This window comes from Tachysurus fulvidraco, chromosome 6 (genome assembly GCF_022655615.1).
Source record: "Tachysurus fulvidraco isolate hzauxx_2018 chromosome 6, HZAU_PFXX_2.0, whole genome shotgun sequence".
NCBI classification, from domain to species: Eukaryota; Metazoa; Chordata; class Actinopteri; order Siluriformes; family Bagridae; genus Tachysurus; species Tachysurus fulvidraco.
In genome coordinates, this window is record NC_062523.1 from 22514483 (window position 1) to 22534991 (window position 20509).

General features: G+C 38.7%; 1 protein-coding gene across 1 annotated transcript in view; it reads left to right on the plus strand.

Moving 5' to 3' along the window:
• plcl1 (phospholipase C like 1) overlaps nucleotides 1–13859 on the plus strand; it is a 59078-nt gene extending 45219 nt beyond the window's left edge. Inside the window, exons 3-8 of the mRNA XM_027179623.2 lie at nucleotides 575–2266; nucleotides 6088–6450; nucleotides 7516–7719; nucleotides 10384–10459; nucleotides 10871–10980; nucleotides 11177–13859. Coding sequence (XP_027035424.1) covers nucleotides 575–2266; nucleotides 6088–6450; nucleotides 7516–7719; nucleotides 10384–10459; nucleotides 10871–10980; nucleotides 11177–11344 — 2613 coding nt within the window. The 3' untranslated portion in view covers nucleotides 11345–13859. The remainder of the gene's footprint in view (nucleotides 1–574; nucleotides 2267–6087; nucleotides 6451–7515; nucleotides 7720–10383; nucleotides 10460–10870; nucleotides 10981–11176) is intronic.
• The last annotated feature ends 6650 nt before the right edge of the window (nucleotides 13860–20509 follow it).

A 20509-nucleotide genomic window follows, 5' to 3' on the forward strand; every position in this document is an offset into this window, starting at 1 on the left:
AGAAAAGAGCAACAGAACCATGCCTCTAAGTCTCCGTGACAGCGGGTGTGAGGCATCTGCTTCATGTGGCAACAGAAAAGACAAATAAAGGCACTAAAGGGCAAACAGACAGGGCAGAGAAGTGTAGAATCTGTGCTTCTGCCTGTGATTAGCAACCCTCATTACTGTGCTGTAATCTTCTAATTGCTTGATTGTGTCAAATTTCTGTGGAAATCTGCCATTACTGTTTGTGCAGGATTTATTAAACAGTTACAATAAGACGCAGATGGTTAGAAACAGATAGTTTAGAGATATTCCACATTTCTAAGCATCAAGTTTAGCATTAAGAATCTTTGACAGTTTAGAGGAGCTTTAGAGAGGACAATTTTGAAAATATTCTTAAAAGAAAGCCCTAATTTGTACTTCCTATGATGTCTTTCTAAACTAAATACCATCTCTCACTATTGTTTAATGTTTTGTGATATTTTTTATTGAATAGTGTTTCCAAATGTATTTATAACATATATTGTAGTCTATAGAACTACAGTATATCAATAACTATAATTCTCCCCTATCTACACTCTCTATGCTTTAGGTACGTTTGCGCTTTAAGGAGATCCAACGTAGCAAAGAGAAGCTGACATCTCATGTGACACTTGAAGAATTTCAGGAGGCTTACTGTGAGCTGTGTACCCGGCCTGATGTTTACTTCCTTTTAGTGCAGCTGTCAAAAGACCAGGAGTGCCTAGATGTACAGGACCTACGTCTTTTCTTGGAGACGGAGCAGGGGCTGCCATTGGCCACGACTGAAGGCTGCCTAGAGCTTCTGCGGCGCTTTGAACCCTCTGCAGTGTGCCGTGAGAAAGGTCTCCTGGGCCTAGATGGCTTTACCCACTATCTTCAGTCAAATGAGTGCCAGGTGTTTGACCCTGAGCACCAGTATGTGTGTCATGACATGACCCTGCCCTTGTGCCACTATTATATCAGCACATCCTACCGCTCCTACCTGCTAGATGATCAAGTTCATGGTAAGGCTGATCTGTTAGGGCTGACACGAGCGCTACGATCTGGGTGTCGATGTTTGGAGCTTGGGGTAACTGATGGACCTGCTGGGGAACCGCTTTTGGGTGTTGATCATGAGTCAGACACCAAGCACCATCATCATCACCACCACCATCATCATCACCACAGCCTAGTTACACTGCTCAGTGCTCTGGAATTAATTAACAAATATGCCTTTCTCAACTCTCAGTACCCATTGCTACTATACTTGTGTCAGCGATGTTCCCCCAGCCAGCAGCACACAATAGCACTGCACCTAAAGAAGGTATTTGGAGCAAAACTGTATAGGCCAGAATGCTTGCCCATTACTCCCGGGGGACGGACTTCCACACTGCCCTCTCCTGAGCAGCTGAAGGGAAAGGTGCTGCTGGTAGGCAAAAAACTGCCTCCAGACGAGGAGGGCTCTGAGGGAGATGTATCTGAAGAGGATGAGGAGATTGGTGGTGGAGGTCCACTGGCTGGTCGTCGGATGACCATTCCTGGGGAAGAGGACCTAGGGGTTGTTCTGGTGGTTCCACCTCCGCCTCAGCCAAGGCGACTTCGATTGCGGCGAGAGCTTTCTGATCTGATTGCAGTGGCTCGCACTGGTAGCTGTAACTTCTATACTCACCGTCCTAATACTCAGCAGTCTCAACAAACCTCTCCTCCATCCACTCCCTCTACACCCAGCACCCCAGGTTTCCCAGACACCTCTTCTTGGACCCTCTGCTCTTTAGGAGAGGGTGAAGCAGGCCGGCTGGCAAGTGAGAGCCCAGAGGAGCTAGTGAGCTTCACTAAGCGCTGTCTTACTCGAGTTCGGCCAAGCTCAGTCCGGTTGGACTCCAGCAACCCAAACCCACAAGGCTACTGGAAAGGAGGTGTGCAGCTGGTGGCACTCAACCAGCAGACACCAGGTGCCATGCTGGATCTAAGCCGAGGTCGCTTTGCCCAGAATGGAGGCTGTGGATATGTACTAAAGCCAGCTGTCATGAGAGATGAGGTCTCCTACTTCAGTGCACAGTCACAGGGCTGTGTGCCTGGTGTACCACCACAGACACTCAGGGTGAAAGTTATCAGTGCTCACAATCTGCCCAAACCACAGGGTTCTGGGGCCAAGGGTGAAGTCATTGACCCCTATGTGGTGCTAGAACTGCACGGTGTACCAGCAGACTGTGCTGAGCAGAGAACTCGCACCGCAGCCCAGAACCAGGATAACCCACTGTTTGATGAGACCTTTGAGTTTCAGGTAAGAGAGAGTTTGATTCTGCTGACTTGCACATTATCGGTATTATTTTCCACAAGACATATTTAAAAACCAGCTTGACAAAATGGAAGACAGCGCTTAGTGAAGCTCATGGAACAGTCTATCTTTTTTTAAATGCCAGTTGGGATTAAGAATCAGAGAGGCTTATAATTATTGGAGGACAAAACACAGCAGGGAAGAATTATATCATACAGTTGTTATAAAAAAGTTAATTGCTTGACTTTTGTAAGAGCTTTACGTTTAAAGTAGGAGTTGATCTCTGAAATATGGCTTTAAAACATTTATGTGAGTATGCATTTTGGAACATGATTTTGGATATTTCATTAAAACTCCTCCCTGTTTGTAATTGCATGCATATTAATTGTAATCCTGTACAGTAGTTCGCTAACTAGCCAAGCTGTTTTGTGCCATAACTCAGCAGTGCTGTACCATATTTGCAATCTATAAATTTGATTTCAGTGTTTACTATCTCTATGCTGGACTTCTCAGTAATATGACTTTTAGCATCACTGGAAATTGGTAAAACAGAAAAGAGGCTCTTGCTAATAGTGAATCATCTCAATTATCTGTAATGTTTAAGATTGCTGAAAGTTTTCTCTTTTTAAACACCAATGTAACAGGGATAAAAGTGTCCTCCATGACTTCTGTGTAGCACTACACTAGGATCAGAAAGCACAGCAGAAATATTTTAATATAAACATATTAAATGTTTATTTAATGTTTAAAGTTTCCTTTAACTGACATATAATATATACAGTGTGGCAGAAAGCCACTGCAAATTTGAGGTCTGAATCAAAACAAACTCTTCGTGAAGCTCAAAACTAGAAGCCACATCTCCATGGAGAAGATGGCTGGAGTCATTTGTTCTTGTGCTCTGTATGTGATAATTATTTCAAATTGATAAGATTATAGACTTCACATTAAATGATTGTTATCGAGACATACAGTACTGTATATAGAATGGCCATAAGTATACATGCTGACTATAATAAAAATGCTTCTTGCTAGACATCCACTATAAATAACCTGTTTAGTCTAATTAATTCTTAGGAGGTTGATGGTTGAAAGGAACAACTTTGCTTGTAGTGTCAAAGTTTACATTTTTAAATATTTGTTTCCTTTTAGTTCAAACTTATCTCCAGTAATATGGAAAACAATTAAGTTCATATGAATGTGTGCAAGGGGGGCACGGTGGCATAGTGGTTAGCACGTTCGCCTCACACCTCAGGGTTCGATTCCTGGCTCCGCCTTGTGTGTGTGGAGTTTGCATGTTCTCCCCGTGCCTCGGGGGTTTCCTCCGAGTACTCTGGTTTCCTCCCCCGGTCCAAAGACATCCCTGGTAGGTTGATTGGCATCTCTGGAAAATTGTCCGTAATATGAGAGTGTGTGTCTGCCTTGCGATGGGTTGGCACTCCGACCAGGGTGTATCCTGCCTTGTTGCCCGATGACGCCTGAGATAGGCACAGGCTCCCCGTGACCCGAGTAGTTCGGATAAGCGGGAGAAAATGAGTGAGAGAGAGTGAGTGAATGTGTGCACAGGCAGAAATACCATTATGCAATAGGAACAAAAAAGGCCCTGTAAATCATGCATGTTTTAGAAGTTATAGTCCTACAAAATGCAGATTAGTAAAAGTGACATATTATTTGTATATATGCTATGCATGCTAAAGTTTCCATATACAGTATGAGTTCCCACATTAAGAAACCATGTGCATTTGCAAAATGTGCTTTTTCCACTTTTTTCTTATTTTACTTATATTATTTACTTACACAGAAACGCAAGCTAGGGTAATTGCCTGGAAAGTCCAAACACAGAACTAGACAACAGGCTTGGATGTACTGTAACATGAAATGTCGCTAACATCTGATAAAATTTCACACCGGGACTAAGATACAGCAGGATATGAGCAGACCAACTAATCAAATCTGAACAAGAGTCAAAATGCAGTTTGGATTTAATCACTTGGCAGGAACATAAAACATGACATGAAAAAAGTGCTTGGCAGGGAGTTCCTGACAGTTTACAGTATGATTATGTTTCTCTCCCACAATGGTGGCAATTAGCACATTGTAGTTAAGAGTAAGAGGCTCTTTCTAGTAATCATATGAAAATTACATGAAATGATTCAAAGACTTCTCTGAATAAGGTCAGCAAGTTTCTCCTTAACCACTTAACAAGCCTGTTTTGCCTGAGAATGCTCAAAAGTTTGAGGAAACTCATCGTAATTAAGAGTCAATCTGACCCACACTGATTTCACTGAGGATTAAATGAATCTCATTGCAGCTACAGTCTTTCAGTGACTGTTGCTTCACAATTTTTATGAGGAGATCTGCTCCACACACACACACACACACACACACACACACACACACACACACACACACACACACACACACACACACACACACACACACACACACACAAATAATTCACAAACTAAGAGTGATATGGTCGATGACTCTTGCTTCATCATTTTGCTTTTTCATTAAACTTAATTAAACTTATCCTTAATGGTACCCATCTCTCTGCATTTGTATCGCTGTACACTTGTATTATTTAACTGTGATCACTGTAATTTAATATAGACAATGTTTTTATTGACTGGTATGTAACATTATAAATATTAAGGCATTAAGTTTAACTGTGATAGTCTTATATTGAATATAGGAAGGTATACTTGGTTGACATGACTAAGGGGCAGTTTTATTTTGATTCAAATACATTTTTATGCATATTAGGGTATATTCTGTGTTTTCTGTAAGGTTATTATATAGAATATGGAATATTTTTTTTAATCTAAAATAAAAAGAACAATTAAAAAAGTTTGCACGTACTACAGTATTTCCTCTGCGTACTCCGTTTTCCTTCCCCAGTATAAACACATGAATTGTAGACGGACTGGCATCTTTAAATTGTACATACAGTGTAAATACATGTGTGAGTGTGTGAGTGTGTTCTGTGATGGGTTTGCACCTTGTCCAGGGTGTCCCCCGCCTTGTGTTTTTAGTCCCCTGGGATAGACGCCAGGCTTCCTATGACTCTGTGTAGAAAAACCGGTACAGAAAATAGATGGATATATTTGTGATATTTGTAACTAGTGTAAAATTATCCATCATGCAGCCATACATTTTTCTTGTCTATGATCTGTTTGCTTAGTACAGTATATATTGCTGTTTTTTCTTTCTTTCTTTCTTTCTTTCTTTCTTTCTTTCTTTCTTTCTTTCTTTCTTTCTTTCTTTCTTTCTTTCTTTCTTTCTTTCTTTCTTTCAAAAACTTTTTTCACTTTCTTACTGTGTGTATACCTATGGGCTGTTGATCTAAAGAACTTTATCTTTGTTCTGTGCTTTCCTGCTTTTAGAGAATTTTAGAGAACATGTGCAAACACACACAAGCCTGACTTACTCACCTCTGTGTGTGTGAATGTATGCTGTGTCATACACACTTTCTGTGTCCAAAGTGTCCACGATTGATTTAAAGGTTTAACAAGGAGTAAATGAACAGGGTTGACAACATATTGAGCTTGTAAATAAATTATAAGTAATGGTACAATGTTGGTTGTTATTGATATACATTATTGGAAGAATGGCTCAAATTGATGTAATCAAAATGTATGTAAATTTAGTTTTTGGATAAAAATCTAGTTTGAAATCAGCACATGTGTAGTACATGTATGACTTGGTGCTTAGTATTTGGATCAAACCAAACAATATTTGCACATATGTTAGTGTGCTTACAATTCACTGTAGATTTAAATTTGGCTTAAAAATGCTAAATATTTTAATGTGCAGAGTTTTTTTCATAGGTGAACATGCCAGAACTGGCACTGCTCCGGTTTGTTGTTCTGGATGATGACTACATTGGTGATGACTTTATTGGGCAATACACCATCGCTTTCGAATGCCTACAGCCTGGCTACCGAAATGTGCCACTGCTTGGCCTGGCTGGAGAGCCTTTACCCCATGCCAGCCTGTTTGTGCACGTGGCTATCACAAATCGTCGTGGTGGAGGCAAGGCTCAAAGACGTGGCCTATCTGTAAAGCGAGGAGGGCGTCGAGGAAGGGAGTATGTCACCCTGAGACACACAGCCATTAAAGTGTTAGATGACACCTTTCGCTCTGCTGGCACTCCACTCAAAGAGGCCACTGACCTGCGGGAGAACTCACTTGTAAGTGTGACTGGTAGATTCATGTAACTCCGATTGAAAATTTTTTACAGAAAATCTATTGAAAGATCGGTGCTAATTGTTTCTGTTGTGCACCACTCTACATATATTACTCTGTAGAAATATAATATGGAAAAAAATTATTTGAAGCACAGAAAAAACAAGTGGAAAATGATATATTTTGATTTAGTAAATTTTCTAAACAAATGGGAAGCAATAATCAACACAATGTTACCAGCTGTATTATATTTTTTACTGTATATATCCCTGCCATTAAATTTGTCCTGTGTTTATATTTAATGATCAGCTCTAAACATGTCTCATGCTATAGGGTCTATTAAAATAAATATAGGTTGGTCCACATTCACTGACTATTCATTCATATTCCAGAGAGGGTTTGCCTTCCAGACTCACTAAATTGATGCATGTGTGAGGTAATTTGTGGAATTAGATGTTACCTGCCTATATAAGAGAGCAGGAGGGTAGGATTATTCCAGATGTTTCAATACCTAAACACACACACGCACACACACACACACACACACACACACACACACACACACACACACACACACACACACACACACACACACACACACACACACACACACACAACCCCTCTACAGACAGACACTCACACACACACACACACACACACACACACACACACACACACACACACACACACACACACACACACATACACCGACACACCTACCCCACACACACCCCTCCAGACTGACATGCTCACACACACACACACACACACACACACGCATACACAGGCACACCTACACACACACACACACACACACACACACACACACACACACACACACACACACACACACACACACACACACACACACACACACACAAACACACACACTTTCTGGGCACCCCCCCAGAAAGTGTCACAACAGTGTGTATATGGAAAGATCACTAGACAATAAGCAATTTAAAAAGTATGGAAGTGGTGATTTATTGTCCATCTTTGCTTTATTGCATTCTGGTCTTTTTACGTGTATTTATTCATATCAACAATGAGTTATTTCTCCTTTTATGTAGAGTGCTACGGTGGCATTTAAAGAGCAATGTGGGCTCCCCCCAGTGTCCACGCTGAAGCAGTGCATGCAGAGTTTGGCCACAAGGCTGCAGGGCCCTGATGCTTCCCCAGGAGCCAGCCTGATCCTGAAAGATGGTTATCCCTGCCTGGAGCCACTCACAAACCTGAATGACACAACACGCAAGCTGCTTAATGCTTATGACACGGTGAATAACTCACGTGCTCAATCATTTACAGAGAAAAACATATCCTTAAAGGGCTCTAAAGCAGACAGAAGGTTTATGCCTGCCTTTATTTATTACATCAAAGCTGTTTCCTAAGATACGAATGCAGCAATTTTAAGGAGAAACAGATCTTGGAAACCAGAGCTTCTCTTTAGTCTGACCCATGTCGAGAGAGAATACACACAAGCAGTGTCACTATCTGTATCGGCACCTGTATCTGTTTAGCGCACCAAATATTCAAGTATTCATTTCTGTGTCTGTATACTGATTTTTCCCAATACCACTCAAGCAGTTATTATTTTTGTTTGTAACTGCCCCAGGATAAACTATATACCACTATGGCCCTGTTACTAAGACAGTTATAAAGGACTACCGAATGAATGCTGTAAATGCAGCGATCATGTTAATGTTAATGAATGTTGGATTTTTTTCCCCTTTGATATTTATGTCTGGCTGATGTATCTCACGGGATCTTGCTACACACTTCTAATCATAAACAGATGCCCTATGAACCTTTCTGGCAAGCCTTCTAAGAAGACATGTGCTTCCTGTTAGTGTCTGTTTATTTGTGTTTAGATCACGTTATCTGTCCATTCTAAATAATGTATTCATATTCAGTTCCATCCATAATCTACAGTATATACACAAAGATGCCTTCAGACAGATACTGCTTGTGGAAAAAAGCAAGCTAAATTTTTCAAGCTGTGACTGAAGTTATATTTACATAAACACCCAGGGGAAATATTTAGGGCTTCCTGAGGAATAAATATCGGTCAGCTGTGTGAGGCTGGATTAAAAACACTTTGGCGTTATTTCCTAAGATATTTGTTTAACCCTGAATTACCTGTTATTTAAATTTAGATACTATATTGTAAATGGGAGACATTATAACTCAATAAAATATCAGTACAAGGTACAATAAATGACAAAGAAATTCTTAGTGAACTTAACTTTAGTCATTAATCAGATAAATCCTGGTAAATGCAGGTGCTGATTTTTTAAATTTATATATATATATATATATATATATATATATATATATATATATATATATATATATATATATATATATATATATATTCATATGCCTTGTACATCATAAACCAGTTATAAACCATATGTATAATCATGTGTGTTTCCTGTTATTGAACTGATGACGGCTGCCTTCTTTGTACCCCTTCAAACCTCACGGTACTAAGACAGTGAGATATTTAGGGTAATGTTGATGCTTGGCTCCACATGGGTAACCACCTGAAGTTATCTGGCTGATGAGCCCAATGCTTTATTTATCTCTATTAATAGCTCTGTGTGTAGGCAGGTTCAGGCACAGCAGAACAGCTCAGCATAACACTACAATGCATATAAAAAGTCTACACACCACTGTTAAAATGGCAGGTTTAGGTGATGGTAAAAAAACAAACCAGGATAAGTCATGTCAGAACTTTTTTCACACTCATAACAACATAAAAAATATAAGTGAAAGAATCATCTTTAGGGAAAAAGGAAAAAATAAAAAACAGTAACCTACTTGCATAAGTGTGAACATCCCTAAACTAATACTTAGTTAAAGCACCTTTTGATTTGATTACACCACTCATTGTTTTTGGGTAGGAGACTGTCAGCATTGCACAGTTTGACTTACGTTGACATTTCCTTCTATTTCTATTTGCAAACACATTCTAGAGCCATCAGAATACAAGGGCATTTCCTGTGCACAAACTGCTTCAGGTAACCCCTAAATTTTTAGGCTCTAGGTGGTTCATATAAAAACACTGATCTTCTTTTGGTTAAACCATTCCTGTGTTGATATAGATGAAATTCCTACCAGACGCCTGAAGGTTTTGCACTAAAATCGATTGGTATTTGTAGCTATTCATGATTCCATCTATCTTTATGAAAGCACCACTTTTGGCTGAGGAAAAGCAGTCCTCAAGCATGATGCTAACACCACCATGCTGTACTGTGGGAAGGTCAGATGAAACAGCTGAGCTTTATTTGGGCTTAATCAGAATAATTTAATTAAGAACAGCAGTATGATTATTACAGTAGCTTTGAACATGCAACTAAATATGATCGGCTCTTTCCCAACATAGCCACACCCACAATAAAGTGTATACACCCTTATGCAACCAGGTTGTTATTATTTTTATCTTTTTTATTGTTGCTATTTCTGACATATTGTGCCATGTTTTTTTTGTCACATAACAAGAAATTGCCATTTTATTATGGATGCAGAGACTTTTCATATGCCTTATATCATATCATAAACCAGTTTCAAAAGACTTGTTTTTAATCATGGTTTTATTTGTTTATTTTTAATGTGCTGAATCATTCACTCTGGAGCATTCAATCTGATTAGGATCCCATTGGGGTGTTATTACCTCAGGCATAGAGATGGTCATTTGTGCTCCTAGCATTTGTGCATCTATCTTTTGTTCTCTTCCAATGGGACTGTTGTCTCAGGTTCATGTGGTGCATCTGAAACAGGCAGGAGTTTGGCCTGGCTGTCTGGCCGGGCTGCATGTTATAAATATCTACACTGTGGGAGAGGGCAGACAGGGTCCCTGCTTAGTCTGAGACAAGTCTACAATGTTTGTCAGTGAGTATGTACCCTCTGTAAAACTCGTTGCCTGTGTGTCCTTACAGATGATCTCAGCTAACAAACAACTAATAGAGAATGCGGATGCTGTGCAGGAGAGGATCGCTCAGGTGCAAAAGGAAGGTGAGTTTGATGAAGAAGAGGACATCTGCTCTGTTGATCTGAGTTATATCAGACTGTTTTTGATGAAGGTACAGCACCAGAATGAATATTTAATAGATATTGCATTAGAATTATTATTTAAGTGAAACAGAGTATAAACCAAAGTCTGCTTCATTGTTCTATATCATCTTCTATCATGGGAAATGCATATCCTGGGCAGACATGGATATATATTGGGACATCATAAATCTCATTCTCCTCAACTTCTGTTCTCTCTACACATGACATGTCTCATTAATCTAGGTTTAAGATTTTTATTTTTGTTTGCAAATAAATAGAAATAGGTTCTGGCACCAAACATTAAATAATGTCTTTCTGCTCACATACGATCATTAAATGAATGCATTACAGTTTATAATATTCCTCTTCAAGGCATGGTGTTTCATGAGGATCTAGCCAAGCTGGGGGAGAAGGAGAACCTGAAGGAGAGAAAGCTGAGCAAAGCTGTGGAGAGCTTCACTTGGAACATCACTGTACTAAAGGTTCCTGCTCCTCTCTTCTCCTACATTCACTCATTCTCCTAATCTTCTAAGAGTGCCAAAATGCCACTGGGGCTTTAAGCCCTGTGCTGTATGTCTTTGTTGTTTTTGCATTGGTTGAATGACGAAATCTTTCAGTATTCTGTACTCTGTTTCTATCACTCACATATCACATGGTACCTTTACCTCTCTTTCCCAGGGTCAGTGCGACCTGCTGCGCAGCGCCAAAATGGATGCCCTGGATGCTCTGCGGCAGCTGGTGTTGGCCTGTGAAGCCTCCGGTTTGACCTTGAACTCTGATCTCCAGTACACACCACACAACCTAACCTCCAGAAGGGGCAGCAGCCATGGAAATGGTCGCATCTGAGTTCTCTCAAATGAGTTGAGCATGAGTTGTTGAACCTGCATTAAATGTGGATAAATGGTGCAATAATTAAGAGACAAGAGCCTTTTGTATGGGACGAGAGCCTCTCATGAAGAGTATAGCCAGGTCAAGTGATTCGGACAGTAGCCACGTGAATATACTGTATAAGTAATGTGCGATAGGTCCAAGGGACAATAACAGGAAATGGCTAAAAAACTAGCAAAGGTGGGTTCTTTTTTGTGATGATCAGAAATGCTTCTGAGAACAAAAACTGTGTAGCATACTTACAATAGAATTGAGTTTAGAGACAAATTGGCTATTTTTTTGTTTTTGGGCAAGTCTTTGTTAAGAGAATCCAGTAGTGAAGAAAAACCTTTTTAAAGCTCCTAGGTTTGCAAGGAACATTGACCTGTTTAAAGGTAAAGATTAGCATAGATCCATCCAGCATACATAGGAGATAATCTCTTTTACAACCAATATTCATACTCCCATTGCATTGCTTTGTGGAATCAAACGTTATGTAATATATTCTAAATCAACTTTACGATAAGTTATTTTCTCCTGTTTCTCATTACATTTAGAGTAAACTCAAATTGCAATGCTGCTCACTTGCATTAATTGAGCTCTCTGATCAAACCCATACGTTTAAAAAGTGAACAATGGCACGCACATCATTATATATATCGTCACCCTTGCCAAAGTCCACAATACCAATGGTTCCTGGCCTTGGAGAAAGTGAATGTTGGAAACTAGGTTACCTAGTTAAAAGTTAACAGTAAGCATAGTCTAACGAGTTAAACCTGAAATGATGGATGAACACTGGAGCATTAACTGATCTCCTGGCTAATATTATGGCTTACATTGTTAACACTTATTAACAGTCTTCTGATACAGAGAAGAGAAGAGAGAAGAAGCTTTCGAAAGTATTTTCTCAACTGCTTGAAAAGCAGCACTGAAAGCGGACTGTGTTTTCATATTTCAACATACTTTAACATAGTAATATAGAAATGCCAATATGTGACTTTTGACAGTGTATAGATAGTTTTCTTTTTTGTATTGTTGACAAGTAGATAATGTGTGTGAGTACTGTAGTCAGTATTTGTGTGAACACACCAATATCTGTAGCTATGTACTTAAATCTGTGTTTGTGTTGATTGTTAGGAAAAAAATGTCATGATTATGAAGAACTTTGCTGAAGGATTGTTACATTCAAAAGGATTAAGAATGACTCAGAATATTCATTTCTTTTTTCGTATTTTATCTGAATGAGAAGAACCACATTGGATTTATCTTCTAGAGTACTAACAGGCACATGTAATATTTTCTTATCATGAATGTGTGTATTTCTAATCATTCCATCCTGTACTGATCTTTCTCCTTTTACATCTTCTACTTTCAAAAGCAGCACACATTATGAATGAGTCTCATTTTCTCTGTCCTCTTACCCTCTCATTCTCTCTGCCGGTGTACTGGTGATAAATGTCCACAGGTAAACTTGGGTGTCCCTGCTTATGTTTATACATATGTGTACAGTATCATGTTCAGCAGATGTACTCTGCGCTTCTTAATTAACAGTTTGTTTGTGTTGGTGCGACTGACAACAAACACAACAACTCAGACTTACACATTATTTATCCTCTATAGCAAACCACTGAGGCATCCTTTAATGACCTGTACGCATGATCTGTTAACGGACTAGAAAACCCTATCCTTCACCGGATCTGCTTACTACTTGCTAGGCACATGGCTGAATAATGAATGCCAGTATTACCTTTCTTTCCTTTTTTTTTTAATCGTTGGCGGTACGCACAGTCTAGGGTCATGGTAGTTTAATTCCGCAGAGCAATGTTCATGTTTATGAGATTGGAGAGGTATGATATGTTATGGGAATGAATGCCCAAGTAAACAAATACAATATATTAAAAACAGATAGATAGCATTGCTTTGTGGAATAAACTACTACCTTCAGAAATACATGTATGCAAAATGCAGTACATTGTCAACAGATGGTATCAGTGTACCTATAGGTTTTTTTTTATCTCTAGCTTGTTCTCTAGTTTGTGTTCTGTTTCATTGTAGATGTAAATGTATCGTATCAGTCTGGACTAGCCAGATAAGCCCTGCGGTATTATGTAGCCTGAAGGTGAACACTTCAGTTGGTGCTTTGGTATTGCATTGTTTATTTACCTGGACGACCTCTGTGAACCCTCAACTGTAGTCTGGTTTGTCTGTAAAAGCTTTTACTTGTGACTCTGTCCTCTGCACTCAGCTTGCTTCTGTTGTGTCTGCCTTTTCTGTGACCTTTCAAACAAAACTGCTCTTTTGGTCTAAGTTCAGCCTCTAGTTGTTGTTGTATAAACAAAGAGTATTTATTAAAGGTGATAAGTGTGTTTTAAAGACGATTAACTTTGAAGCGACTTTGCTTTTATTTTGAAAAGCCATTTTGTATGCTTAAAGATTAACATAATGATAATATAATACAGATATGGCACAGACTAAATAAATCTTTTACTGATTATCTCTGTCTATGTTGTACTATTTTGTACTTTTTCTTTTAGTCTGACTTCTTGTCTTAATTCAATACACTTTTATTTTTGTAATTCTGGTAATTATTGAGCTCCCGTTTTAAACACTAGGTGGCAATGTTTAGCAGATAAATATTCGATTGAGAGCAAGTATGGAAACACTGTTATTTAACTCTATCCTAAAGGCTAAAGAATTAATGTTTTTGTCAAGTCACACTCCACATTGATGGTTAATGTCTCATATGGCATTAGGATTTCTGTTTTTACCTAGCCTACTAGGGCTTAGTTTTTATTTTGTTGTTTAAGAAAAACTAAAAAACAAATACAGAACACCTCAAGTTCTTATTAATAAGCATCTAATATTTTAAGGTGTCATTTTCAACCACTAAGATTCAATGTAAGGTTATCCAAACAGAGCTAATAACATCTCACACTGAAAGTCAACATGTCCTAAATAATATTTTTTCTTGCACTTATAAAATAATACATTTGTTAATACTGATTGAAAAAGGCTTTTGAGACAATTTTCATTTCATCAGCACAATGGAACTAGAAGAAATAATAAAAAAAAAGGGCTAGAAGAAATAAAATATTGTTCTGTTGTTCTTGCAAAAATAACATTCACGGTATTTAACTATTTCTTATATTTGCTATAAATAGTACAGAAATCTGGACATAACACAATCGTTTTTAGAATGTTGTGACGTGTCCTGAATAGTTTGTGGTTTAGAAGATCTTTAATGAAGGAGGCTGATATCAACTTCATTATCCACACTCCAAAACTTCATGACTTCATCATTGTGTTCATTAAACCGCTCTTCAATTGCATATAGCAGTATGTATCATTACCATTTTATCATCCTGGAATACGGGAATATTATCAGGAAAGAGGGATCACACCATAGCATACACCTGGTTCTATAAAATTGCCTCAGATGTGTTGTTGGTTATCTGACCATACAAAGCAATCAGTGAACCTAATGATTTCCACAACATTGCTCCTCAGACAATTATGAATCCCCCTAAATAATTAACAGCTGGCAACAGACATCCGTTGTCTTCCTATGTGCAGATGTAGGAAATATGGCAAAAGCTGACTCATTAGACTGTATTAATTTTTCCATTACTCAGGAGTCCAGACTTTGGGGAATTTACCAGCTATTGTGTATGGCATGTGTCTGGCATTTATCAGACATTCCTGCATTTATCAGACACCCTTATCCAGAGTGACTTACAATTTCATTTTATACAACATAGCAATGGAGGGTTAAGGGCCTTGCTCAGGGGCCCAGCAGTGGCAGCTTGGTGGACCTGGAATTCGAACTCATGACCTTCCGACAAGTAGTCCAACACCTTTGATATGCGAACACTGTTCCTCTTTGCAAATACCATATACTGTACCGTCAAGACATTTGGCAATGTTGACCATGACACATTAAATAATTTCATAATTTCATTCATTTTATGTGACGTGTACAGAAGAGCATTGTTGCAATGCAAAAAATGAATCTTATTCTTACAAAATTGTTATTTCATTATTATGAAAACAGCTTGTTATGAAAAGCCAAACATCCTTTTACTAGAAGAATACTTTGGCATCTGTGACTTTGAAAGAATATTTTGGCATCTGTGTAAATGCTGGGATCTCATGTTCCACTGCTCAGTGGCACTAAAAGCTCATTAAGCCAAGCATAAAACAGTGTTTTAGTGATTCCGTCAACTGCTCAAATGTCAAAATCAAATGAAAATTGACAATTATGTGTTTTTATAACATTTATCTCATAATAACAAGATGTTTTTTATTTTATTTTTTTAACAATCACACCATGCAGAAATGTGCCTCAGTGGGAATGTAGCTGCTATTAATGCACTAACTATTTGGCCTTTTTGGAACTGGACTAATCAAAGTCCCAACTCCCAAAACTGTAATGTAATCTTTAAGTCTTTTTTAGATGTTTTTTAAATGATTTTGTCCATCCTCTCCATGCGTGATTGTATCTAGCGTGTGATACTTAACATGTTTACCTCTAGGTGGAGACATGGTCAAGAAAATTCGTTCTGCAACCCAAGTTTGCTCAAAGCTCAGACCAGCTGATGTGATAGTCATTTAAGACTAGCTTCAAGGTTAGAGATAAAAACAATTTCTACACATAATTTGAAATTAAATTGACCCTATTTCTGTTTGTTGGAATTACTTGAGATTCAAGCTCCAGTGTCCAAACTTGTGTGAATATGAAAGTAACTTTCTGTCCTGCCCCCACACAATATTGTTGTATGTCTCATAGGGACTGATAGAGCAGATGTAAGCAGATGGGGCACTATGATAACTACACAGGTGACATGACAGGACATCAGCTCCTAATGTAGGCCACATCTGGCTGCTGCTAGTGTGTGTCAACACACATTCGTCTATGTTATGATTTTGCTTGGGGCCAAGCTGCTTTCTGGGATCTCAGGAATCGCTACTTCATCAACTATTTTATAGCTGGATTTAGTATAAAATTAAAAAGTTACATGTAGGACTACTCCGTTCAGGGTGTATCCTGCCTTGATGCCCGATGCGCCTGAGATAGGCACAGGCTCCCCGTGACCCAAGAAGTCGGATAAGCGGTAGAAAATGAATGAATGGATGAATGAATGAATGAATGAATGACATGTAGGACTGTCAACACCTGAATACATGATTAATATAATAGAATTTGGATTCATGTGAAACAAAAAATGATAAATATTATTCCATTTTTGTCAAGTTTCTGATTCCTTGACCATCACATTTGTATGTTCTTGTTAAACATCTAATTCAAGATCTATGCCCATTTGCTGTTATAATACTCTCCACCCTTCAGTGAAGAACTTCCCTAGATGCTGGAATATGGCTTTGGGGATTTTGGTTCATTCAGCTGCGAGAGCATTACATTTACAGCATTTAGCAGACACCCTTATCCAGAGTGACTTACAACTAAGCATTAAGGGCCTTGCAATGGCAGCTTAGTGGACCTGGGGTTTGAACCCATGACCTTCCAATCAGTAGCACAACACCTTAACCACTGAGCTACCACTTCATTATTGATTACAGCCATTGAAGTTTTGTTGGGGAGGTCTGGGGTGCATTCAGGATTCCAGTTCATCTCAAAGGTGTTCAGTGGGGTTGAGGTCAAGGGTCAGTGCAGGACACTCAAGTTGTTCCACTCCAGCCTTAACACGTAATGTCTTCAGGGAGCACAGGGACATTCTCATTGTAGCAGAATTGGTTATGTGAAGGTAAATCGCAATGATACAGTATACAAAGTCATCTTACACAATTGTATAATTTTAGCCTTGTGGCAACGGTTTAGGAAAGAAAAAACATGTATCTGATAGTCAGGTGTTCACAAATCTTTAGCCGTATATTTTTGTATCATTTTTCAGAGTACATAATATAATTTGTAACTATGATTTATTCAATTGCAATAATTGTTCAGGAAGTTCAGAAAGCTATGCATATAACTAATTGTTATTTTCTTATGATATGACTACAAGCACTGTGCAGACATGATCTTGGAAAACATTTTTCTGTCTATAAATTGTGTTGCAGGACTTGTCTGTTCTTCATAAATAACTCACAGGAGAAGGAACACAGACTAACCACCTTTCTGAATGTTTCTCATAATGTTTATAAATAAAGAGCTTTAATATTATAAAATATTAATTTACTCAAATTCATTTCATTCAGAATTCAGAACAAAGCTAAGGGTTTGGAAATGTTTAATTGTTTAATTTAACAGAAATACAAAAATCATTGAACCTTAAAGAGAAACATTTGTAATAAATATTGCAAATAAGTGACAGGATTTTTAAATGTATAATAAAGAAATCATAAGCAGTTGCCTGAAGATCTTTAAAATTCTTAAAAAAAAAACCAGTTACTTATGCTAATGCTAAGAATGTTAAAGTAGGTAACCCCATTGACATGTTTTAAGCGAGGCAGTTATTTGGCACTCAGAAAGTTAAAAATGACACGTGTCATTATCAGCCTGTGGGCCTACTTATCAACAGCAAGAGAGCAATCAGTAGCTGAACACAGCTAGCGCTAAAACAGCCGAGCATTAGTAGCTGGAGCCCCTCTGTGGTTAGTTAGCCTTAAAAAAGCAGTTACGTTACGAAGATGCTTAGCCACCAGTGCTAGCATGGTGCACTTCCGCCTTAATAGGGCCTTTTTAATTTAAGCCTGCCGTGCGGCTCCGAAGAGAGCCACTTTGGGGTTTAATTACAGTCTTACTCGAGCAGCAATTTTACCGTGATTGAGGAGGAGAGGAAGGGAAAAAAGAGCAAGAAAAGATCACCTCTTAAAAGTGTCTAAATTGCATCTTATTTTCCCCTCTTTTTAACCACAACAAAAGGGATGGTGACAATAGCGCGGCATGCTTCCTCCTAAGCAGAAGTGTGTTGTGACCAATTACCAGTGCCATTATCTGGGCTCTATTAAAAGTGGCACAGGAGGACTGATGTGCCATGATTGAAAAGTTTGTCAGGCAAAGTTTTCGTAGCAGCCTTGTTCTTCCACTATATCTTATAATGCAACTCTAGATTTAAAAGCTATTATTTCAACAAATTTTCGACTCTTAATATATCCCTACTGTCGGTGAGTCAAGTAAGCTGCCCTGAAAATTATTGTATAGTAGCGATATTTCTCTCCTCCAAATCTAAGCATGACACAATGATGTTCTGTCATCATTGCAAATTAGACACCATCCTGGACTGAAACAAGGGTCAAGTTCTGATTAATCACAAGAGCTCATGAACATCCAAGTAAGTATGTGAAATAAGAGGGAGAAGCAGCTACTCCTCAGCTAATTCATCTCAAGTCTAAAAGTTGATCACTGATTGAGAGCCTGAGGGACAACCTCTTTACAGCACAGCGGTGGCACCTAAGTAGTCTGTAAATGAGGAAGTAGGCTCTAAATGAGGAAGGCAGGACTCTGTGGTACTTTATGCCAATCTTAAATCATTGCCCATTGTTTAAGTATGTGGTAGAGTTAAGAAGAAAGTTGTTTGGGAGAGGGAGTGTAATTGTCTCACTGTACCAATGTGGCTGAGAGTTAGCCCCCTCCGCTGGCCCTGTGGACTGAACGTTACCTCCTACTGATGAGAGGATACCTGTGCAATCAGACTTCACACCAAGAACTATTGTATCATAATCACTCCAATTCACACACTTCAGCTTTTACATGGCGGGATTCATTATCCTCCATTTCACAAGCCATTTAGCCAGGATTCCTTTTTTACCCCCTAATTTGGACCCTGCATTGCTTTTTAGAGTTCTCTGTTACTGTGTTGTACTTATTTGTCCTCAGTTCAAATTTCTTCTCTTCTCTTCTCTTCTCTTCTCTTCTCTTCTCTTCTCTTCTCTTCTCTTCTCTTCTCTTCTCTTCTCTTCTCTTCTCTTTTAGCAGGTTGCTTCTTTCAATCTCTTTCAACATCACTCACTGTTCTAAAGATGTGGACCTGGTCATTAGCATGCTGTGTCTTTCTGCCATTTATCTTTGCTCATTATGATGAATCTTCCTTCCTTATTTTTTCTTTCTTGCACTCTCTCCATCACCGTAGTACCATACAGCCAGGCAGGAGTTGTTAATGGCCCACGTTGCTTTAATTGGTTTCTAACCGTTTATGACTGAGAATCCAACTGTGAGCTTAATGAACAGGTATGACTGGGTAATTACTGCAATCTTACATCCCCCCCAACCCCAACCCCCATCACCATCACCATCATACACACATACACACATACACACACTGACCTGGACCACAAAAAGCCTGAAAGGAGCCTGGGCCCTGCAGGAGTCTGCAGAAGCAGGAGGACGAGGCCAGAGGGAGAGAGAGAAACTGCAGAGGAAAACAAAAGAGACTGAAGAGAGAGAGATTTAAATATAATAACTGGCTATTATTGGCCATTTAGTGCGGGAGCGGCGTATGGAGCCCAAGGGTGTGTTTACAACAGAGCTAAAATACTGTATGGAAGTCTCCATGAGAGGCATAGGTTTGTATAGAACATGAGCACTAGTTTTGCTTAATGTTATATTGAGGAGACAAGCACTATAATGATAAAGGTTATTTTAAAAATGACACGTTGCACTTCCTTTTCTAAAGTTTTTGAAGGTGTTCATTAAAAGTATAAATCAAAAGACACAGATGTCAATAAAAAAAGAATTCACATGAATTGTATAACCATTAAAAAAATCCTATGTTTCAAATTCAAGCCAGATATTTTCAGAAAGCTTTTGACATGTATGGAATGCATATACTATATACAGGGACCAGTGCTTAACTTTCTACAAGGTTACCCATGATTTTCTCATATCACCAAGTTATACTCCAGTCAAAGAAGAGGACTTGTCATTTTTATCTTGCTCCATCTGCTAGATGAGTGGAGATCTGATCTCATCACACTAAGGCTGTCGGTGGAGGTCTGAAATGACACCCAATCTCTTTCACACACATACACACAGTACTCCAGTTGTATGCACTTTTATAAATGTAGAAAAAGTCATTGGAGAACCAGAACTCAGCCAGGTAGGACAAGGTCAAAAAGTATGTAGGTGGCGGTAAAATACAGAATAACTTAAAAGAGCAGAAAAGAGAGGGAAAATAAGAATGTTAAAAA